The sequence below is a fragment of the Diospyros lotus genome, chromosome 10 (assembly GCF_014633365.1).
Source record: "Diospyros lotus cultivar Yz01 chromosome 10, ASM1463336v1, whole genome shotgun sequence".
Taxonomy (NCBI): Eukaryota; Viridiplantae; Streptophyta; class Magnoliopsida; order Ericales; family Ebenaceae; genus Diospyros; species Diospyros lotus.
Window position 1 is genome coordinate 32,918,065 of NC_068347.1, and position 25,603 is coordinate 32,943,667.

At 36.7% G+C, this 25,603-nt stretch overlaps 1 protein-coding gene across 3 annotated transcripts in view; it reads right to left on the bottom strand.

Moving 5' to 3' along the window:
* Positions 1 to 1,622: 1,622 nt before the first annotated feature.
* Positions 1,623 to 25,603, bottom strand: part of LOC127810883 (uncharacterized) — a 40,950-nt gene continuing 16,969 nt past the window's right edge. The window contains exons 1-4 of one of the 3 annotated variants that reach the window (XM_052350463.1): positions 2,693 to 3,053; positions 2,488 to 2,596; positions 2,103 to 2,275; positions 1,634 to 1,993 (exon numbers count right to left, since the gene is read on the bottom strand). In XM_052350463.1, coding sequence (XP_052206423.1) covers positions 1,881 to 1,993; positions 2,103 to 2,275; positions 2,488 to 2,596; positions 2,693 to 2,888 — 591 coding nt within the window. In that variant the 5' untranslated portion in view covers positions 2,889 to 3,053 and the 3' untranslated portion in view covers positions 1,634 to 1,880. Of the gene's footprint in view, positions 1,994 to 2,102; positions 2,276 to 2,487; positions 2,597 to 2,692; positions 3,054 to 9,403; positions 9,705 to 9,809; positions 9,983 to 25,603 lie in introns of those variants that run through there. The other 2 variants (XM_052350466.1, XM_052350467.1) reach the window with 2 other exon arrangements.

Below are 25,603 nucleotides of genomic sequence, written 5' to 3' on the forward strand. Positions count from 1 at the left end.
CTTTAATTCCAGTGAAAGACCTCGTGATTTCTTGTATTTTATCCTCTCCCTTACTCTAATTCGGCGCCTAGCATTGTTTATTGAGTTATTATTTATTTATTTTAAATAAAATCTGGGACTTCTAGAGTTTTATTTATTGTGTGCCTACGAGGGTTTGTACCACCCCTATTCCTTTCGGAATGCTATTGAACCCAGCTTGAGAACTAGGTTTCTAGACGTGCGGGTTTATTTATGGTTTTTCTTGGATTTATTTATGGTTCGGTTAGAGATATTGAGCAGTGGGACAAGAGTCAGCTGTTTGGTAACGTTGGGGTAAACTATTGTATAGCCCTGATGTGGACCGTCGGGTGGACACTCCTAGTCACTGGCCGTTGACCGGTGTCGGGCACTGCTGACTAGCTCTACCAGTATGTGATTTACTGCACAATTAGATTCATTATATTACTGTTCATGATTTGATATGCACATGGGTACGAGTTGCATATTGGGATATTCATTTATTGAGTATACTTGGACACGGACATTCTAGTATGATTAGGTTGCATCTGGCAAGGGCATATGCATCGTGTGTGGTTTACTATGTGGGTAGAGCATGGCCTGATGCCTGGATGTATGGGAGCCAGTGTATCACGTTGATGCTCACTACGCCATTGCATTTTATGTGCATTGCATGGCTACTGGTAGTATATATTTCTCGGACGGGAGTACCGTTCCGAGGGAGCCTATGGCTCAGGTGTCGGGAGTACCAACATGGACGGGTGATAGGAGTACCGACCCAGGACAACGCGCGCAGGTTTGTTGGAGATACATGTTGCCTTTCAAGGCAGTAACAGGTTGGTATGGGACTTGGGTGCCGTGTGTCTTGTGTGGGCCCCAAGGACCGGTATGTGCTTTTATTATGTTATACTATTGTGTTGTAGCGTCTCATGGCTTGTATGTACCTAGGGGTTTATTCTGGGGAGAGTTTATTGGATCTATACAACCTTCAGCCTTTATTTCCTTATGCTTGTTGAGTCTCTCAACTCACTTTTCTTTCCATCATTCTAGGTAGTGGCAACGTGGGCCATGGCAAATGAGTCATCTTTTAGCGGTAGAGGCAGTATGGTGTACAAGTAGTCCCGTCAATCCCTATCAACTCTGATGGTTGAGTAGGATCTACTCTATTATTTTTTGACAGTGCCAGATCATTCCCCAAGTCTCGTGTATGTTGGCACAAGAATCTGTATTCATTTATTTATCTTGTGACCGCTGTGCTAGCGGTGTTCCCGTAGTGCATGCATGTATATAGTTTCGTTTTCGTTATTTTTATTCTTGTGTATGCATGTTAGGGTGATTTTTGGTCTCGTGTTCCATTCTTTCTCCTTCCATAGGTGCTCTTGTTCGGGTAGTCCGATGGTTAGGGATATCCGGACGGGAGTGTTTACAATATGTGACTGCATAATATTATGTAAAATAATATAAAATAAAGTGTAAAAAAAATAATTTTACGTGTTCCAATTTTTATTTTTGAAAAGTTAATGTAAATGTAGATGGTGTGATGTTATGATACTATGCATTCATTGAAATTGAACTTGCATTGCATATAGCATCAATGATGATAAAGAATGGAAAAAATGGATTATTATATATATATATATAAACATGACGGATGATTCATAAATAAAAATACATAAAGATTATTATTTTATTTAAAATACTAAAACACCACTCAAACTTCTATTTAAAATTCCATACCATATTTTACACACCAAACCGTAAATGTGAAGATGGATAAAACAACAGTCTCCCCAAAATACCCCTGCAACAATAATAAACTCCAACATTGTCATCAATCTGAAATGGGGGTGATTTGGATTTTCCGGTAGCTTCTCATCGGTCGCCTACCATCTCTTGCTGGTGCCGAGGACGTCAATGTTGCCGGCCTTCCTCGAGACCATCTTCAATTTTCCGGTCACCTTCAGCTCGACCGACATATACTCTTCGAATTCAATGGCTTCACAATCCAAAAACATGGAAATGAACATTCCACTACAACTCAATCAAATAATTAATTGTGAAATCCAAAAGGCAATTAAAATGAATACGGAACACCATTAATTAACCTGCAGAACTTTCAATCGAGTGAATCAACTTCTTGTTGGTATTTTTTGCAATACTCTTAGAATTCGAACCAATCTTCGAAATAAAACCTTTGTCTTTCTTTCTACCAAGTTCACATTTCCCTTTGGAGTTCTGTTCGCATCCTTTGCTCCTTCCGCTGCTGTGGATCCTACACCTGCACCACTCAATAAACTTTTATTTAAAATCTCATACTTTATTTTACACACCAAACCCTTCGAAAAAACCAATGCTCATAAGTAAATATGAACATGAATAAAACAACGCTATCCCCAAAATACCCCTGTAACAATAATAAATTCCAACATAGTCATCAATCTGAAATGGGTGTGATTTGGATTTTCCGGTAGCTTTTCATCGGTCGCCTACCATTTCTTGCTGGTGCTGGGGACGTCAATGTTGCCGGCCTTCCTGGAGACCGTCTCCAATTTTCTGGTCAACTTTTGCTCGACCGACGTACGCTTTTTGAGTTCAATGGCTTCACAATCCAAAAACATAGAAATGAACATTCCACTACAACTCATTAATCAACTAATTAATTGTGAAATCTAAAACGGAAAATGAATTCGGAAACCTGAAAAACTTCCAGTCAACTTCTTGGTATCTTTTGCAAAACTCTTTGAATTCGATCCGATCTTCGAAATAAAATTCACATTTTCTTTCTTACTAAATTCGCATTTTCTACTCTCTCGGCGGCTGCTGCTGCTGCTCCTCTCTTCGCCGAACATCTCTCTCCACTGGACTTCTGTAGCCGACCAATCAAACATCATATTCAACAAAAATTAATTCACAGAGAGAGAGAGATAGAGATTGGAAGTTTGAATAATTGCAAGCTTCTGCCCACTGCTCCTTTGATAATTAACTTCTCAAGTCAATTCCACCACATGGGAAGGGCCCTTTTGATACTTTTCTAATATTACTCTAATGTAATTGCAAGCTTCTGCCCACGGCTCCTTCTATTATACGCCACTGATTGGACACCACTTTAGTGAAAGGGCACAAAAGAACAAAAAGCTCGTCTTTTGCTAAAGAGACTTAAGGGTGTGTTTGATAGTCATTTTTTTCCATGAAAAAGGTAAATTTTTTATCTAATTTTCAATTTATGCATTGTTTGATAGCTTTTTTTTTTTTTTCAAAAAAGTCATTTTCCTTGCAATGGTTACGTGAGGGGCTTTTCCTTCAAATCAAAGAAATCAAATTCCTTAGGGGAGAGGAGATGGAATTTTTGAAGGAATTAAAAAATGGAGGTGAGCCGCTGGAGGGTTTTGGGGGGGGGGGGGGGGGGGGGGGGTTGATTTAATAAATATAAATATATAAATAACATAATATATGTATAGAAAGTGAATATGTTAATAATTAATAAATATAAATATATGAAAAGTGAATATGCCAAAAATTATATATAAATTATTTCTTTAAAAAATAAAAAAAATAATTTTGTAGTTTCATTTTTTGAGAAAATAATTTAATTAATTTAAAATATATTATTATTTTATTTTTTACATAATTTAATATTTTTTAATACATTTTCATCATTAAATTCTTGATATTTCGTGTTTGATAGGGGAATGATTATTTAATAAATATAAATATATAAATAACATAACATATGTATAGAAAGTGAATATGTTAAAAATTTAATAATCAATAAATATAAATATATGAAAAGTGAATATGTCAAAAATTATATATAAATTATTTCTTTGGAAAACAAAAAAAATTAATTTTGTAGTTTCATTTTTTGAGAAAATAATTTAATTAATTTAAAATACATTATTATTTTAATTTTTTTACAAGATTTAATATTTTTTAATACATTTTCATCATTGAATTTCATGGAAAATGTGTCATTTTCCATGAAAAAGAATGCCTATCAAACAAGAAATACCAGGAAAATAATTAAATTCTATGAAAAATATTACCAATCAAACACTAAAAGATGGAAAATAACATCATTTTTCAGGTAAAAAATTATACCAATCAAACAGCTTAAATTTTTAATTTCCAGGAATTCATTTTTTCTGTAATTCAATTCCCTGAAATTCATTTTCTTTCCACTTAAATTCCACCCTTGCAATCAAACACACCCTAAGGGTGTTTGGGACAGTAAAAAGAATTTATAATTCTTTAAAATATTTTTAAAAATTTTTAATTTTTAAAATTTATATAATTTTACATTTAATTAATTTTAAACATTCTAAAAAACGTTGAGTTCTTTATTGGGGATCTTATATTCTCATATTTGTTTTAAATGTAACAATCTTAAAAATTTATATTTTTTCTTAAATTACCCTTATTTAATTTTTTTAAATAATAATTTTGTTCTATTATATAAAATATTAAAACCTACAATATCTTTAAAATCTTAAAAAAATATTATTTTTTATACATTATATATATATGCATATGTGTATATATATAATCATATTTTATAATAAATATATTATAATATATATTTATATTTAATATATAATATATAAATATATATAATATTTAATATAAATATATTACATATATAATATATTTGTATGGGATTATAAAAAGTAAAGAGTGTTTTAATTTTTTTTTATTAAAAATATTCCCAAATCCATAAAAAACTTGGATTCCTTATCCGATAAAAAAAATTTTAAGGTTAAAAAATTATTTAAAAATTATTCCCAAAAATTCTATTTTTTAGATTTTTTTTTATAAAAAAGTTATACTAAACATCCAAACGCCCCTAATTAATATTTATCTTAAGCCATAGAAAACGCGCCATGCAAGGCTGCCGACCGAATGGTAAAGCATAAACGCCAAACGACCATTATTGAGAAATTAATTAATTAATTAGTTATCAATAATATTAATCATTATTTTAAGATAAAACATTCTAAGTGGGAATTGACTTGCATTTGCTTAAGATTAAAGCATTCTAAGTGGGAATTTATTAAAGCATTTTTTTTAGATAATATATATTTATTTTATCTTAAATTTAACAACTGAAATAATTATTTTAATTGATAATAAATGTATGGTATTTTAAATAATTTATTATTCAATTATTAAAATAAAATATAAAAAATATATATTTTGTTTAAAAAAAATAACAACTAAAAAATTATTTTCAGAACTCATGATTAGTGTATGTTTATTGTATCTTAAATTTATAATCAAAATAATTTTATTGATTGATCATAATAAAATACATTGTGTTTTAAATAATTTAACCATAAAATGCTAATAAAATACCTTGTGTTTTAAATAATTTAACCATAAAATGTATTTATATAATTATTGTTCATCCTCATTCAAGGGAAACAACAAAAGAGAGGTCCGAGGAGAAGCACTACACTCAATTCCAAGCAGCTGTACCTAAGATTTTGGAGCCCTTAGTCAGAAAAATAAAAATGGGCTCTTGAATCGTAGTGTACATTTAAATTTTATTTTTTTAATAATAAAATATCAAATAAATAAATAAATATTCATATCATATCAAATAACAAAATAAAAAAATTTCAAAATAATCAATTAAAAACTACTATTTTTACAATTTTGAAGGCAAAAATATCAATCAAATTAACATAATCAAATTGTTCGAGTATTTTTTTTTAATAGGCAACATAGTCTATCCATTCAATCTGTCTTATCACATAGTATATCCCAAAGGGTCAACTATTACGCGCGTGTATTAGCCCATTATCTGATGAACTAATACAATATTTTAATCTATTTATGTATTGTAATTAATTCTAATTTTTAATAAATACTAAATTAGCAACATCAACAAATATATATACATATACACACATACATATCCATATATATAATATATATATATATATAACGAGTTTAGGGTTGAGTAGGAATCAAATCCAATTGGTTGTCTTAACTATAAGAAAGAAAAGTAGTGATTTACATAGATATTTTTGAGAGAGGGAAAGAGTGTGTTGGGGGGGGGGGGGGGAAGAGTGAGAGATTGCAAGAGAGAGAGAGAAATGTTAGGCATTCCACAAATTTTGGAGAATGAGAGATTTTGTATAGGGGCAAAACTATCATTTTAAAATAAGGGTAAAATGGTTAATTTATCTCTAAATTAACAGAATTTTTGGGCCGACAACCGTCTCTTGGGCCACAGTGTAGGTCTGGGCCTGATTTCAAGTCATAAAGTTCGAAAAAAATCCAAAGGATCCTCACCTTCTGAACCAACCTAAATTCATGCCCATTAATGCCCCCTGAAAGACATATGCGGTTGAGAAATCAATGTTAAATGGTACTTAAATTCCTTGCCATTAAAACAAGAAACAATGGTAAATACAGTTTGTACTAAAGTGAGAACCAGCAAAGCCGCCACCAATCTTGAGCTTCGTCATCCAGTCGTCCATGTGCCACTTGCAGTAATGGTTCACATCCATGCAAACTCGGGAGTAACTGTAGCTGCCGGCAGAAATCAGCACGAACCTGTACACGCCTTTCAGCATGTTGTAAACCGTGGCATCGTCGCCCAACCAGCTTTCAATGACTCTTTTCTGGCGAAGCAGCTGAACATCTCTGGGGGACTGCACCAGGCAATTGATGAATGCTATGTAGTGGCTAACGTACTAGGTCTGATTTTCGGCTTGGAGGTGATCCTGCTCGTATGCAACTAGGTTCCTGAGGAGAAACTATGTGTAATCTCCGATGCACAGACAGGGCATCTCCAGCACCCCTATTTTCTTGTTGAATTGTATGCTGAACAAGTTGCTTCCGCTCTTCACCATCTTCAGCTCCACGCTAGCCTCTTTCAGCTCAGTGGCCGAATCTATGAACTTCCAAATGTCTTCTACAATGTCACGGAGAGCTCGGACGAATTGGTGGCCCCGGTTAAAATGCACTAGCCCAAGGAGATGCTTGACTTTGTGTCAACTATTATAGTTGAAAACTTCTAGCCTCTGGTTCGGCACGATCTTCTGGAGAAACGATAAGGCCAAGGGGACGAGATCGTCTTCTTCGCCGGGACCCGTAGTTTTACTGAACAAGTGATCAAGAATGAAGAACGGGAGCTGGTTCTCGAGTAGAATCAGGTCTCGCCTTAGGACGAATGGGAGTTGATCCAACCGAAAAATAGGGTCGTCTCCTCGCCACCGTGCTCGGTTTTCGTACTTGCGGAGCAACTCGACAATGAAGCGACCATCAATAAGCAACATTAATTTCTGCTAAATCGTGGCTGTCGATGCTAGCCGTCTGATCATCTAGCTGATAAAATTCCCGTGCTCTTGCTTCCAATCGTCGAATTTCCTTCACATATTTATTCAAACCCGTCATGTTGCAAACAAGGCAGCGAAAGTAATGCCTCATTGATCCAATAGATTTCGCCATTTCTTTAAATACCAGATACAAATACATTGTTAAATTACAAAATTACCACTAACTTGGTTTATCAACTAAAACAAAACTAAAACTATATAACAACAATGCAAGACAAAACATATCAACATAACAAAATACAATAAACTCTAATATGCCCCCACAAGATGGATATGTCATGAACGGCCATCTTGGCTAATTAACAAAAGAAACAAATGAGCTATTGGTAATGCTTTGGTGAAGACATCAATTAGTTAGTGTCGTGATCGAATGGGAAGCAACTTAATAATGCTTGCGACCAGCTTCTCATGAATAAAATAACAATTCAATTCTATGTGCTTTGTGCGCTCATGAAACACCAGATTGTTAGCAATTTGAATGGCAATCTAGTTATCACAAAAAAAAAAAGAAGACCAGGAAGTGAAGTATGAACATGAAAATCTAGTAATAATTCAGTGATCCAGACTAGTTCACTTGCAATAGATGCAAATGCCCTATATTCGACCTCTGTAGAAGAACGAAAAATAATACTTTATTTCTTAGCCTTCAATGAAATCACCACAAAAAAAAAAAAAAAAATACGAAATTCAATAGTAGACTGCTTTGAATCCAAATAAGATCACCAATCAACATCAGGAAAAGCTTTAAGCTGAAGCGAGGAATTAACTAAGAAAAACAAACCTTGGTCAGGGGTTGTTTTAAGATACCGTAACAAATGGTGGGCAGCATCTAAGTGAGGCTGTGAGATAAATTGACTGAGCTTATGAACAATAAAGGTAATATCAGGACGAGAAACTATAAGATAAAGTAGTCTACCGATAAGCCTTCGATACACTAAAGATTCAGGTAATAAATCACCCTTAGATGAACATAATCTGGTATTAGGCAACATGAGTAATTAAGGGAGAGCATTCGGTTATAATTGATTGAACCATCAATTTTTTTACCAACCGAACTGAACCGATCATATCCCACTAACCGAGTCGAATAGAAACCGATAGGATACGCTAACCGAAAAATCGAAACCAAAATAATCGGTATAACCGAACTTTACTAAAACTTATCGAATGGGCGAGGATGATCGAGGGAGAGAGATGTAGCTGGGGCGATGTCGACCTCTGCATAGAAAGGAAACGAAACGCTGGAGACAAAGACGAATGGCCAGCCTTTATTCGGTTCGGCCCTTCGCTTGGCTAAAGGCCCAAATAGCCCTTCATCTTCGACTATAATGTGGCCATGAGATAGAGAGACTGTTGTAAGGCGGTGGGAAGGGATCGATAGTCATGAGGTGGCTAGAGGGAGACGACGTTCGTGAGGTGGCGGGAAAGGGGCGACAAAGGTGAGGCAGTGGGATCGAGATCAAGAGAGAGAGGGGGGTCTTGAGAACTAGAATCGAGAGGCTGCGCGCGCAAGAAGGAAGCGATGGACCACTAGTGAGGCCGGAGAGAGGGGGGATAGACCTAGCGAGCGCACGAGAGATAAAGGGAGGGGGGAGTCTGATGTCGTGAGGTTGGAGAGGTTTGGGGTGAGAGAGAGAGAAGTTTGGGAGGAGGAACCAGAGATGCAGAGAGTGTCAGGGGGTCACATGGGGGGGGGGGGGCATGAGGGAGAGAGAAGAAGTTTGTGTGTGTGTGTGTGTGTGGCATGTGGGTGTGGGTGGTGAAACCGTGGGTGGTAAAAACAGTGGGCGGGGGAGGAGATTTCGGTTAATCAAAATATCCAAAATTTTTCATTCTTAGAACTAAATTGATTTTTATCTATTTAATTAACTGAACTAAACCGACTAATTCGGTCGGTTCGGTTCGGTTGAACCGAAAAAGTGCATACCCCTATAAGTAATGAAGTTGACTTACAAGCAAAAAAACCTATATCCTCTAGAAATTGAAATGTATAATGACCTTGAGATAGAGAAATACCTTTAGAAGACTAAGTTATTTCCAAGCCAAGAGGACATTTCAATCGACCTAGATCTTTAAGTTTAAAATTTCATACCATATTTTACAGACGTGGGTGACACACAAAACCGTAAATATGAAGATGGATAAAACAACGGCCTCCCCAAAATACCCTTGCAACAATAATAAATTCCAACATTGTCTTCAATCTGAAATGGGTGTGATTTGGATTTTCCGGTAGCTTCTCATCGGTCGCCTACCATCTCTTGCTGGTGCCGAGGACGTCAATGTTGGCGGCCTTCCTCGAGACCATCTTCAATTTTCCGGTCACCTTCAGCTCGACCGACATATACTCTTCGAATTCAATGGCTTCACAATCCAAAAACATCGAAATGAACATTCCACTACAACTCAATCAACTAATTAATTGTGAAATCCAAAAGGCAATTAAAATGAATTCGGAACACCATTAACCTGCAGAACTTTCAATCAAGCGAATCAACTTCTTGTTGGTATCTTTTGCAATACTCTTCGAATTCGAACCGATCTTCGAAATAAAACCTTTGTCTTTCTTTCTACCAAATTCACATTTCCCTTTGGAGTTCTGTTCGCATCCTTTGCTCCTTCCGCGGGTGTGGCTCCTACACCTGCACCAATCAATAAACTTTTATTTAAAATCTCATACTTTATTTTACACACCAAACCCTTCGAAAAAACCAATGCTCATAAGTAAATATGAACATGAATAAAACAACGCTCTCCCCAAAATACTCATGGGATTTAGGAGCAAAGGATGCGAACATACCGGTCGGGCCCGGCCCGGCCCCCATTGGGGGGCCGGGTTGGGCCAAAGAAATTGGGGCCACGGCCTGGCCCGGCCCGGCCAGGCCCGTTGGGCCCTTATGGGCCGGGCCCATGAGGCCCTTATAGGCCAGTAAGGCCCTTACTCATTTTTTTTTAATTTTGTTATTATTTAGTAATTATTGATATTGGATATTAAAAAATTTAATTTCACCATATATATAAATAATAACCATCAATTAATTTATTTAAAATTTGTAAGTTAATTTTTTTATATATTTAAATTATAAATAAACATTCTCCTTTTTATATGTACATTATTTTTCATATCAATTCACAAGAAAAATTATAAGGTATATAAAATAATGAAATAATATTTAAAACTTAAGAATTAAGATAGAAAATATTTTAAAAAGAAACAAATTAATTTTTATATATGTATATATTATATGTATTATTTTTAAAAAAATTATTTAAAAAAAAAGAAAAAAAAGGGCCGGGCCCCCCGGGCTCGGGCCCGGCCCGTTAGGCCCTGTGGGCTAAGGGCCCGGCCCGGCCCTCTAGCCCACGGGCTGGCCCAGCCCGGCCCCTTTGTAGGGGGGCCGTGGGCCGGGCCGGGCCCTATCAATGATAAAAGGGCCAGCCCGGCCCGTTTAAAAAGTCCGTGGGCCGACTCGGGCCTGACCAGGCCGGGCCGGGCCGGCCCTTTAGACACCTATACATGCAAGGCTGGCGACTGAATGGTAAAGCATAAACGCCAAATGACCATTATTGAGAAATTAATTAATTAATTAGCTATCAATAATATTAATCATTATTTTAAGATAAAGCATTCTAAGTGGGAATTGACTTACATAGACTTAAGATTAAAGGATTCTAAGTGGGAATTTATTAAAGCATTTTTTTTTCGGTATTATATATTTATTTTATCTTAAATTTAACAACTGAAATAATTATATTAATGGATAATACATGTATCGTATATATTTTAAATAATTTATGATTTAATTATTAAAATAAAATATAAAAAATATATATTTTGTTTAGGAAAAAGAAATAACAACTAAAAAATTATTTTCAGAACCCATGATTCATGTATATTTATTGTACTTAAATATATAATCAAAATAATTTTATTGATTGATCATAATTAAATGCATTGTGTTTTAAATAATTAACAATAAAATACATTTATATAATTATTGCTCATCGCCGTAATGTCCCTCTCTTGCAAGGGCTCCCAACACTTAATCCCTTGATTCTGTTGGAGAAAATAATCGTGAGATGTGCTTTTGGAAAGTTAGAATTCAAACTCACAATTTATCAAAATGACACTAACATATATATCACGACCCGTATCTCCTGAGCTATTCCCTGAGGGCAATTATTGATCATCCTCATTCGAGGGAAACAACCCAAGAGAGGTCCTAGGGGAAGCACTACACTTAGAGTGCGTTTGACTGGGGTGAAAAATGAGAGTGAAATTCATTTTTCATCTAAATTCTAGGAAATATCATCAAATAATTTTTTTTTTTTTATGAAATTCGAATTCCATCTTAATTCAAAAAATAAAGATTTTCCTTCAAATCAAAGAATTGAAACTCCTAAGGAGTGGGGTGAGAATTAAAATTCTATGAAATTGGAATTCCGCCCCACTTTTCATCCCCTAATCAAATACACCCTTAATTCTAAGTCTTCAAGTTCCTAGGAAAAAAAATCCAAAGGATCCTCACCTTCCGAACCAACCTAAATTCATGCCCATTGATGCCCCCTCAAAGACATGTGCGGTTGAGAAATCAATGTTAAATGGTACTTAAATTCCTTGTCTTTAAAACTAGAAACAATGGTGAATACAGTTTGTACTAAAGTGAGAACCAGCAAGAAGTAGCCACCCTTCTTGAGCTTCGTCATCCAGTCGTCCATGTGCCACTTGCGGTAATGGTTCACATCCATGCAAACTCGGGGGTAATTGTAGCTGCCGGCAGAAATCAGCACGAACCTGTACACGCCTTTCAGCTTGTTGTAAACCGCAGCATCGTCACCCAACCAGCTTTCAATGACTCTTTTCTGGCGAAGCAGCTGAACATATCTGGGGGACTGCACCAGGCACTTGATGATCGCTATGCAGTGGCTAATGTACTTGGTCTGATTTTCAGCTTGGAGGTGATCCTGCTCGTATGCAAGTTGGTTCCTTAGAGGAAACTCTGTGTAATCTCTGATGCACAGACAGGACATCTCCAGCACCCCTCTTTTCTTGTTGAATTGTATGCTGAATAAGTTGCTTCTGCTCTTCACCATCTTCATACGAATTACAGGTGATTGCCCTCTTCAAAAGGAAGAACTCCTCTTGCATATATATGATGGTTTGATTTCTAGATGCGTTCATATAAAGAGCTTAGAAAACACATGGTTCTTGAAAGAAATACAAGAAGAGATTGAAGAAGAAAAGGTGAAAAACAAATGACCAAGATTAAGAAAGAGAATGAACAAATGCATAAGGAGGTTTAGAATTCATAAAGTAAGGAGTTCTTAAAAGTAACACAACTAAAATTTAATTTTAGACCTGTGTAGATCAAGTTTGCGCAATATTAAGGTAAGGTTTCACAAACACTTAATAGAGTTGTAATTTTGTTATATTATGTTTTATATTGTAATTAGCTTACATGTTAACATTGGCATTGTTGTATTTTTCATTTATGTAGAAGGGCATTTCTATAATATTAGCTCAAGGACATTTTTGTAATTTGTGTATTAGTTTTAAGGCATATTTAAGGCAGAGATCTCTATGAATGAAATGGTCGGTGAAGCTTTCTACATTCTCGTGTCTCTCTGTTATGGTATCAAAGCAAAACCCTAGACTTCTTCTTCGTCGATTCTCGTTCTTCGTTGGTCTCCGACACCGTGAGTTCTAGGTACGCTTCCTTTCTTCTTTAAACGACGATGTGTGTGTTGTTTTCCCCAGTGTCGTTGTGGATCTCCATTGTTCAGAGTCCTGCAAGTTGGTATTACCGTTTTCGTTCTTTTTCTTCATTTCTTTTAGATCATGAACCTTGCAATCTTATTCATTTCTTTTGATCTTGCGATCTTATTCATTTCTTTTGATCTCTGATTGATCGCTCATACTTGTTCTATGGTGACTTCATTTTCAAAAATTTCTTTTTCGTCAATAAGCACCTCTGCTATTGACAACGTCTCGTGTCTTTATTTCCTACATCATTCTAATAATCTTGGATTGCTGTTGGTATCTCAACGGCTCACCAGAGACAACTATCCGTCATGGAGCCACGCCATGCTTATTGCTCTCTTGGTAAAAAACAAATTAGGTTTTGTTAATGGCTTGATTTCTCGGCTACCAGTTGATGATCCTCTTTTCAATTCCTAGATTATAATCAATAATATTGTGATTTCTTGGATTTTAAATTCTATCTCTAAAGAAATATTTGCAAGTGTGATACTACAAGAAAAATCAATTTTAGTGACAGAAAAATCTATCGCTAAAATTAGAAATTCTGTCACTAAATTTTTTAGTGAGTGACGGGTAAGGAATCCGTCACTAAAGTGGACGTCACTAAATTTTAGTGACGGATTTTTGAATCCCGTCACAGATCAGTGATGGGAAGATATCCCATCACAAATCTGTGATGGGACACGTCCCGTCACAAATCAGTAACGGGGTTGCAGAGTCGTCACAGATCTGTGACGGCTCTGCAACCCGTCACTAATCTGTGATGGAAATTCCCCGTCACAGATCCTTTTAAAAAATTAAAAAAAAATTAAATTAATTTTTAAATCAAAAATAAAAATTTAATAAATAACAAGAAACCTTTTTAAAAATTTAAATTATATATATATAATAAATAAAATTTTAAAATTAATTATAGAAATAATTAAAAATTTACATTAAAAAGAAAATATTAAAAATTTGAAATTGAAAACTTTTACTGTTTTAAATAAAAAATATTATTTATTAATATAATTACATAATAAATAAGATACATTTATACTATGGCTACTAAATAATAATCAATAAATTTTACATTTTAATTTCTAAATGTAACAAATAATATAAACAATTAAACTAAAACTAAACTACACAAAATAATTAAAATTAAACAAACACTAAATAACTAACTTTAAACAATTAAACTAAACAAAACTAACAACACCAAATAACTAAAATTAAACTAACAAAAAATAACTAACTTTAAACAATTAAACTAAACTAAACTAACAATACAAAATAATTAAAATTAAACTAACATAAAATAACTATTAATTGAATAATAAAACTAACCTTAAATTAAATTACCTCCAAAAGATTGAAAAAACGATAGTAATGGCATAGAGGCAACACTGGCGAGAGGTAGCAGGGGACGAAGAAAATAGCGCGAAAAGAGATGGGGGAGAAGAGAGAAAATCAGAGGAAGATAGGGAAGAAGAAAACACTGCGGAGGGAGATGTGAGAGAAGAGAGAAATTGCAGAGGGTGATGGGGGAGAAGAGAGAAATTGTAGAGGAAGATGGGGAAGGAGAAAACAACGCGGGGAGAAGAGAGGGAGGGCAGGATTTTAAAGTTGTTGTTTAGTGACGGGGCTGATAGCTCGTCACTAAATCTGTGACAGGGGCTGACATCCCCGTCACTAAATAGCGAGTTTAGTGACGGGGTTGACAGTCCGTCACTAAACAGCGAGTTTAGTGATGGGGATATCAGTCCCCGTCACTAAATTTGTGACGGGGCTGACAGCCCGTCACTAAATCTGTGACGAGGGCTAACAACCCCATCACTAAATCTGTGACGGGGGTTGACAGCCCTGTCACTAAACAACGAGTTTAGTGACGGGGTTGTCAGCCCCGTCACTAAATCTGTGACGGGGGCTGACAACCCCGTCACTAAATCTGTGACGAGGGCTGACAGCCCCGTCACTAAACAGCGAGTTTAGTGATGGGGTTGTCAGCCCCGTCACTAAATTTGTGATAGGGTTGTTAGCCCCGTCACTAAATTTGTGATAGGGCTGACTGCCCCGTCACTAAATAGCGAATTTAGTGACGGGGGCTTACAACTCAATCACTAAATCTTAAATTTTATATAAAAATAACCTTAAATTTTTTAGTGACGGGTGTCTGTCACTAAACCCGTCACAAATTTATATTTTCGTCACAAAATCTGTCACTAAATTTAAATTTTCTTGTAGTGTGATATTTTCTGAATATGCCTATGATATTTGGAATGATCTTAAGGAAAGATATCAACAGTCTAATGGTACTCGGATATTTCAGTTTAGGAGAGATTTGATGAATCTAAAACAAGGCCAGTTATCTATTAGTGCTTATTTCACAAAACTTAAAACCATATGGGACGAACTTAGCAATTATAGGTCAAATTGCTCTTGTGGAAGATGTTCATGTGGTGGTATAAAGGCCTTAGCATATCACTATCACATTGAATATGTAATGTCATTTCTAATGGGCCTAAATGATTCTTATGCACAAGTTAAGGGACAACTATTACTAATTGATCCAATTCCTTCTATTAATAAGGTGTTTGCCCTAGTTACTCAAGAGGAAAATCAAAGGAACATTCATACTGCTATTAATGATCCAATCACATTCTATGTCAAACATGACAGTAATAGGCCAAATCAAGGTAGATCTCAAAATAGGGAAAGATCCATATGTAATCATTGTGGTTTTACTGGGCATACAATTGACAAATGCTATAAGCTTCATGGATATCCTCTCGGGTATAAGCCTAGGCAGAGAAATATTACATCTAATTAGATATCGCCTAACCAGCTAAAGAATCCTATTGTGAGTCAAGTTTCTAAATCAAATTCTAACTCTTCTCAGAGTTAGGGTGTTGAAGGTTTTATGCAGACGCTAAATTCTCAGCAATATCAAAATTTGTTGAGTATGTTAAGTTCACATCTCACCATTGTTGTTTGCACTCTCACCCTACGATTAAAACACAACAAAATTTATATTAGATTTTTTTTTTTGGTGAGAAATTTATACTCGCCAGTGTAAGTGTAATATCCCGAAATTTGAAAATAAATAATAATTATTTAAACCGTTGTTTGAGGACATTATTGAATATTTGGGAAGTTAAGAGGAAGTATTTATTTATGTGTTTTGAGGAAAATAAGGAATTAATTAAATTATTTGGTTGATAATTATTAATTATTGTATTTGTGGTGATTATTGAATATTTGTGGGTTAAAAGGAAATATTAATTTATTTGGGTATTTGGAGAATTAAGAAAAATGTTTATTTATGTAATTTTGAAGAAATAGGAAATTTAGGTATTTAATTAAATTATTTGAGAGTATTTATGGAAATGAAGGAAATAATTAGGTGAGGTTTTAGGAATGTTGGGGGTGTTAGTCTAATTAAATGTGGGGTGCAAGTGAAGTTTTTCAAAGTGTTGGGGCGTTGGCGCAAATCTCGAAAGTTGGCTGAGGGTCCCTTAAATTTAATTAAGGACGCTTAATGGTTGAAAGAGGCAGCCAGCGCAGCTGGCACGCGCGCGTGAGGAGGCGGGCATGGACGCGGGATCGATTCTCGGCTGGTGCGTGCTCGCTGGAAGGATTTTTGCTGATTTTTCAGCCAAAACCTTGCTCAAAACCCGTTTTGGGCAAGGCGGTGGCAGCCATGCGCGGCTGCTGGCACGCCAAGTGGCGCACGCTGGGCCCTCCGCTGAGCTTCATTTTTAAGGCTGATTTCGGCCATTTTGCGAGCAGAAATCAGAAAGGATATGGAAAAAAGGAAATGGAGAAGAAGCAGCACACATGGGGCCATTTTTGGGGGAGAAAGTTAGGATTAAACTCAATTTAATTGAGTTTTAATTAGCCCGGCAAGTAAAGAAATGCATATTAAACATTCTGTACAGTTGGAATTTCGTTTTGAGTCCTATTTTGCTAATTAAACATTCCATTTTGTGAACCCCATGCCTTTCTCTTAATTCGTTTCGGTTTCGCATATTAATTATATAAATTGAGGATGTTAATAGCGTGATTTAATTTAAATTAAATATGAGTCACATTGGGATTTTAATTGTGGTGAGCCTACATGGGATTTTAGACGGCTAAATTATTTATTTTACACGGTAGATTTATTTAATTAAAGTTATGATTTTAATAATTACTAAGAAACATTTTACTTCGCAACGGGAGCACAAAAGGGATAGGAATCAGTCGATTTCAGGCAAGCTCCTAACCCCCTCATCCTGTTCTTTAATTCCCGTGAGAGACTCTATGGTTTCTTGTATTTTATCCCCTCATTTACTCTAATTCGGCGCCTAGCATTCTTTATTCAGTTATTATTCATTTTTTTTATTTAAATTAAATCCGAAACTTCTAGAACTTTATTTGTTGTGAGCCTACGGGGGTTTGTACCGCCCCCACTCATTTCGGAATGATGCCGAACCCAACTTGGGGACTAGGTTCCTAGACGTGTGGGTTCATTTATGATTTTCTCAGATTTATTTATGGTTCGGTCAGATCTATCGAACAGTGGGGCAGGGGTTAGCTGTTTGGTGACATTGGGGTAGACTATTGTACGACCCTGAAGTGGACCGTCGGGTGGACACTCCTAGTCACTGGCTGTTGACAGGTGCCGGGCACTGCTGATTAGCTCTGCCAGTATGTGATTTACTACACGATTAGATTCATTATATTACTATTCATGATTTGATATGCACATGGGTACGGGTTGCATGTTGGGATATTCATTTATTGAGTATGCTTGGACACGGACATTCTAGCTTGATTAGGTTGCATCCAGCACGGGCATATGCATCGCATGTGGTTTACTATGTAGGCTGAGTATGGCCTGATGCCTGGATATATGGGCGCCAGTGTATCACGTTGATGCTCATTACGCCATTGCATTTTTACGTGTATTGCATGGTTACTAGTAGTTATCAGTTCTCAGACAGGAGGACTGTTCCGAGGGAGCCTATGGCTCAGGTATCGGGAGTACCGACACAGACACACGGGTGACGGGAGCACCGACCCGGGATGGCGCGCACAGGTTTTTGGAGACATATGTTGCCTTTCAGGGCATCAGCAAGTTGGTATGGGACTTGGGTGCCGTGTGTCTTATGTGGGCCCCAAGGATCCGTATGTGCTTTCATTATGCTATACTATTATGTGGTACCGTATCATGGCTTGTGTGTGCTTGAGGGTTGGTGTTCTGGGGGAGAACTTATTGGAACTATACAGCCTTCAGCCTTTATTTTCTTATGCTTGCTGAGTCTTTCGACTCACTTTGCTTTCCATCATTCCAGGTAGTGGCAGCGTGGGCCATGGGCAAGGGAGTCAGCTTTTAACAGCAGAGTCGGTATGGTGTACAGGCAGTCCCGTCAATCCCTATCTACTCTGATGGTTGAGTAGGATTTACTCTATTATTTTTACTGTGCCAGGCCATTTTGCTAATTTTTGGAGTTATTCTATTTTACAGCGTGTATTATTTTGGTGGTATTCAAGCGTAGAAACGCTGTAAACAACTAAATAAAGACAAGCTCCCTCTACCCTTACGATCTTTTTCCATTATGTGAACCCTATGCCTTTCTTTTAATTCGTTTCGGTTTCGCGTATTAATTATATAAATTGAGGATGTTAATAGTGTGATTTAATTTAAATTAAATATGAGTCTCACTGGAATTTTAATTGTGGTGAGCCTACATGGGATTTTAGAAGGCTAAATTATTTATTTTACATGATAGATTTATTTAATTAAAGTTATGATTTTAATAATTACTAGGAAACATTTTACTTCACTACGGGAGCACAAAAGATGCAGGAATCAGTCGATTTCAGGCAAGCTCCTAACCCGCTCCTCCTGTTCTTTAATTCCCGTGAGAGACTCCATGGTTTCTTGTATTTTATCCCCTCCCTTACTCTAATTCGGTCCCCAGCATTCTTAATTGAGTTATTATTAATTTGTTTTTATTTAAATTAAATCTGAAACTTCTATAACTTTATTTGTTGTGAGCCTACGGGGGTTTGTACCGCCCCCACTTCTTTCAAAATGATGCCGAACCCAGCTTGGGGTCTAGGTTCCTAGACGTGCCGGTTCATTTACGATTTTCTCATATTTATTTATGGTTCGATTAGAGCTATCAAACAGTGGGGCCCCGTCAGCTATTTGGTGAAGTTGGGGTAGACTATTGTACGGCCCTGAGATGGACCGTCGGGTGGACACTCTTAGTCACTAGCTGTTGACCGGTGCCGGGCACTACTAACTAGCTCTGCCAGTATGTGATTTACTGCACGATTAAATTCATTATATTACTATTCATGATTTGATGTGCACATGGGTATGAGTTGCATGTTGGGATATTCATTTCTTGAGTATGCTTGGACACAAACATCTAGCTTGATTAGGTTGCATCCAGCACGGGCATATGAATCGCATGTGGTTTTCTATATGGGCGGAGCATGGCCTGATGCCTGGATGTATGGGCGCGAGTGTATCGCGTTGATGCTCACTACACCATTGCATTTTTATGTGCATTGCATGGTTACTAGTAGTTATCAGTTCTCAGACGGGAGGACCGTTCCGAGGGAGCCTATGGCTCGGGTGTCGGGAGTACCGACATGGACACACAGGTGACGGGAGCACCAACCCGAGATGGCGCGCACTGGTTTTTGGAGACATATGTTGCCTTTCAGGGTAGCGACAAGTTGATATGGGACTTGGGTGTCATGTGTCTTATGTGGGCCCCAAGGACCGGTATGTACTTTCATTATGCTATACTATTGTGTGGTAACATATCATGGTTTGTGTGTGCTTGGGGGTTGGTGTTCTGGGGGAGAGCTTATTGGAACTATACAGCCTTCAGCCTTTCTTTCCTTATGCTTGTTAAGTCTTTCGACTCAGTTTGCTTTCCATCATTCTAGGTAGTGGCAGCGTGGGCCATGGGCAAGGGGGTCAGCTTTTAGCAGTAGAGTCGGTATGGTGTACAGGCAGTCCCGTTAATCCTTGTTAACTCTGATGGTTGAGTAGGATTTACTCTATTATTTTTACTGTGCTAGGTCATTCCTCGAGTCTCGTGTATGTGGGCACAAGAGTCTGTTTTCATTTATTGATCTTATGACCGCTGTGCTAGCGATGTTCCCGTAATGCATGCATGTGTTTAACTTTGCTTCCACTGCTTTCATTTTTGAGTATGCATGCCAGGGTGGTTCTTGTCTCGTGTCTCATTCTTTTCCCTTTCGTAGGCCTTCCCGTTCGGGTAGTCCGAGTGGTTAGGGATATCTGGGCAGGGGTGCTTACATTGTTGGTATCAGAGCGTAGTTTGAGTCAGTTTTGGGGGACAAGTTCCTATATACCAAGGTTGTTGGGTAGAGTTAGGGAGATCTAGGTGAATCAAATAGGGTTAGGCTGCGCTAAGTTGAGTCTTGCTGATTCGTGTGAGAGACTGTGTCTCAATTTATATTCATGCAGAGGTAATAAGTGCACGTTAGGATGAGACCGTGAGATGGTATGAATGGGATTTATTTAGAACTTATGCCTACTCCAAGGTGCTTCAAGAAGAGGTTAGTTCAACCGTAATATATTTGCCTGATATTTGGTGGTTTTTGCAGATTTTGAGTATTCCCAATGGAACCCGGTGGACTAAATCCTAGTGTACCCCTACCCAATCCAAATGACCTTCTAGTATTAGATCATTTATGGTGTCGGTGGGAACAAGAGTTCGCTGCTGGATGAGAAGGCTGGCAAGACGAAGAGGAATACCTAGTGAGTTATATATATTGGTTTGACGAGTTGTTTCAAGAGACGATCCGCGAGATCTTTTGGGGATTGTCGGAGAGACAAGTCCTGTTCGTCCATGAGCATATGAATGACGTGTGGAGGAGGTTGACTGAAGTAATTATTGTATTTGTGGTGATTATTAATATTTGTGGGTTAAAAGGAAATATTAATTTATTTGGGTATTTGGAGAATTAAGAAAAATGTTTATTTATGTAATTTTGAGGAAATAGGAAATTTAGGTATTTAATTAAATTATTTGAGAGTATTTATGGAAATGAAGGAAATAATTAGGTGACGTTTTAGGAATGTTGGGGGTGTTAGTGTAATTAAATGTGGGGTGCAATTGAAGTTTTTCAAAGTATTGGGGCGCTGGTGCAGATCTCGAAAGTTGGCTGTGGGTCCCTTAAATTTAATTAAGGATGCTTAATGGTTGAAGGAGGCAGCCAGCGTAGCTGGCACTGGCGCGCGAGGAGGCAGGTGCGAACGTGGGATTGATTCTCGGCTGGTGCGTGCGCGCTAGAGGGATTTTTGCTGATTTTTCAGCCAAAACCTTGCCCAAAACCCGTTTTGGGCAAGGCGGTGGCAGCCATGCACGGTTGGCGCGCCACGTGGCTCACGCTGGGCCCTCCGCTGAGCTTCATTTATAAGGTCGATTTCGGCCATTTCGTGAGCAGAAATCAGAAAGGATATGGAAGAAAGAAAATGGAGAAGAAGCAGCGCGCATGGGGCCATTTTTGGGGGAGAAAGTTAGGATTAAACTCAATTTAATTGAGTTTTAATTAGCCCGGTAAGTAAAGAAATGCGTATTAAACATTTTGTATGGTTGGAATTTCGTTTTGAGTCATATTTTGCTAATTTTTGGAGTTATTCTATTTTACAGCGTGTATTATTTTGGTGGTATTCAAGCGTAGAAACGCTGTAAACAACTAAATAAAGACAAGCTCCCTCTACCCTTACGATCTTTTTCCATTATGTGAACCCTATGCCTTTCTTTTAATTCGTTTCGGTTTCGCGTATTAATTATATAAATTGAGGATGTTAATAGTGTGATTTAATTTAAATTAAATATGAGTCTCACTGGAATTTTAATTGTGGTGAGCCTACATGGGATTTTAGACGGCTAAATTATTTATTTTACATGATAGATTTATTTAATTAAAGTTATGATTTTAATAATTACTAAGAAACATTTTACTTCACAACGAGAGTACAAAAGATGCAGGAATCAGTCGATTTCAGGCAAGCTCCTAACCCGCTCCTCCTGTTCTTTAATTCCCGTGAGAGACTCCATGGTTTCTTGTATTTTATCCCCTCCCTTACTCTAATTCGGCCCCTAGCATTCTTTATTGAGTTATTATTAATTTGTTTTTATTTAAATTAAATACGAAACTTCTATAACTTTATTTGTTGTGAGCCTACGGGAGTTTGTACCGCCCATACTCCTTTCAGAATGATGCCGAACCCAGTTTGGGGACTAGGTTCCTAGACGTGCGGGTTCATTTATGATTTTCTCATATTTATTTATGGTTCGGTTAGAGCTATCAAACAATGGGGCCTGATCAACTGTTTGGTGACGTTGGGGTAGACTATTGTATGGCCCTGAAGTGGACCGTCAGGTGGACACTCCTAGTCACTGGCCGTTAACCGGTGCCTGGCACTGCTGACTAGCTCTGCCAGTATGTGATTTACTGCACGATTAGATTCATTATATTACTATTCATGATTTGATGTGCACATTGGTACAGGTTGCATGTTGGGATATTCATTTATTGAGTATGCTTTGACATAGACATCTAGCTTGATTAGGTTGCATCCAGCACGGGCATATGCATCACATGTGGTTTACTATGTGGGCGGAGTATGGCCTGATGCCTGGATGTATGGGCGCCAGTGTATCACGTTGGGCTCACTAGGCCATTGCATTTTTATGTGCATTGCATGGTTACTAGTAGTTATCAATTCTCAGATGGGAGGACCGTTCCGAGGGAGCCTATAACTCGGGTGTCGGGAGTACCGACATGGACACACAGGTGACGGGAGCACCGACCCGGGATGGCGCGCATAGGTTTGTGGGGACATATGTTGCCTTTCAGAGCAGCGACAGGTTGGTATGGGACTTGGGCGCCGTGTGTTTTATGTGGGCCCCAAGGACCGGTATGTGCTTTCATTATGCTATACTATTGTGTGGTTGTATCTCATGGCTTGTGTGTGTTTGGGGGTTGGGGTTCTGGGGGAGAGCTTATTAGAACTATACAGTCTTCAGCCTTTCTTTCCTTATGCTTGCTGAGTCTTTCAACTCACTTTGCTTTCCATCATTCCAGGTAGTGGCAGCGTGGGCCATGGGCAAGGGGGTCAACTTTTAGCAGTAGAGTCGGTATGGTGTACAGGTAGTCCCATCAATCCTTGTCAACTCTGATGGTTGAGTTGGATTTACTCTATTATTTTTACTATGTTAGGTCATTCCTTGAGTCTCGTGTATGGGCACAAGAGTCTGTTTTCATTTATTGATCTTGTGACCGCTGTGCTAGCAGTGTTCCCTTTAATGCATGCATGTGTTTAGCTTTGCTTCCGTTGCTCTCATTTTTGAGTATACATGCCAGGGTGGTTCTTGTCTTGTGTCTCATTCTTTTCCCTTCTGTAGGCGCTCCCGTTCGGGTAGTCCGAGTGGTTGGGGATATCCGGGTGGGGGTGCTTATAGTACAAATACAGTTGCAGTCCAAATTTAAATTTGTATTTTCTGAATGAGTCCAGGTCATATACTGAGAGATTTATTTATGGCAAAAGAAAAAAAATGTCACACATACACGCATCTGGATGAATTGACAACATGACTTTTTTGTGAATTTTCAGATAACGGATGCTAAGAAATAAAACAAGGTAGCAATTAAAATAGAGACTGGATTTGAGAATATAGATTTGAATAATATTTTAGTTAAGATAATTTTAGCACCAACCTGCTAATCCCCAATTTTTAGTATAAAAGATTAGTAATATTAATTTAATTTCAGATATGAGAGTTTGCTATTAAATGTAATTAGAGATGATAATAGTTCTATTTTAAGCAATTTCCATACATGTGATGATTTCTTGGGTTATTTTTTAAAAAAATATATAAAATTAAGATTACAATCGATAAAAAAAAAACTTTTTAACTTCAACAACAAAATTATAATGGATAACACTTTTGGTAACAAAGCTAACAAAATTTATAATATATTCTAAGTACAAATTTATTCTAAAAAAAAATTAAAAACTGATACTAGCAGTATTTACAAAAAATATAACTCAAACATCACTATTATTTATTTACAAGAAAACTAACGCATTGTGCGGAATAACTCTTAGTTCTTTTATAAGGTGCAAACTCTCAATTTTTTGTAATTTTATAAATGTAAATTAGGAAAAAATTTAAAGTTTAAAGTTTAAATTTTATTAGTATTAAAATTAATTTAAATCTATAATTTATTTAAAAAATTAAAAATTAATCTTTAAGATCATTTTTTTAAAAAAGTGCGTGAACCCAATGCTTTGCCTGTACACAAAAGAAAGTTCATATACGTGTTATAAATAATATTAGAGTTTATTTAATCACCACAAATATATGTATATATATATATATATATACACACACAAGAGTTAATAGTTTGTTTTATTTATTGGTAAATAAGTTTTTTTTTAATTATGTTGACTTGGAGTGGGAACGGTTGAAATACCCACTTCACCCCTAATCCCAATCAACCAATATTTTGTTTTAACAAAAATGTGCAAGATGCAAGTAGCTGTGAATGGATATGGCTTTAACAATCTTTCAGTATATTTTTCTATAAATTTGAGGTTGTACCAATAATTATTAATTTGTTAAATATACATTTCAATTTTTTAAGTAGTTGAAAATGTTATTTATACCTATTATTATACAAGTAAATACATATTTTTAGTGTTATAAAATTTTAATAATAAAGTATTCTCTTAAAATATACTTTATGTATATTAATAAAAAATATAAAAATTAATTATATCAACAAGATTTGAACTCATTATTCCTTAATAATAATTAATTTATCAAATAATTCACCACTATATCTACAATTATTTTATTTAAAATTTAAAAAATAAACTGTTACAGTCAAATACAAACAATAATTATCTTTCATAAGAATAAACAAATTATTGTCAAATATCAACAATAACAATCTTCTAATTTGTTTATATTTTTATTTTTTATTTACATCAACAATAATTATGTATGCCAACATTTATCCTATGAAGCACAGAAACGGCTCGGAGGCGCCGTTTCGGCATTTCCAAACTGTTTCCCGTTCGGAAACGTGAAGACGGCCCAAAACAATTTTCGAGCCGTTTCTGTAAATTGCGAAACATTTTGGGGGGCAATTTCGCAATTTATAGAAAATGTGGGAAATGTGTTTCACACTTGAAATGCGTTTCTAGAAACCATGGTCACCTGTAGTGAGGAAGACAATGGTCACTGAGAGGCGAGGCGGCGGCGGTTGGTGGCGAGGTGAGATATGGAGTGTGCGGTGACGGTCAATGGTGAGGCGAGAAATGGTGTACGGCGGTGGGCGGCGACGAGGGTGAGAGGTGAGCGACGGTGGCAGAAATGCTTCGACTGTGAGAGAGGAGAGATCGAATGCGAGGGTGAGGGCAAGAGACTCCTCAATGGCGAGAGACGCGAGCGACGGTGGTAGAGACGCG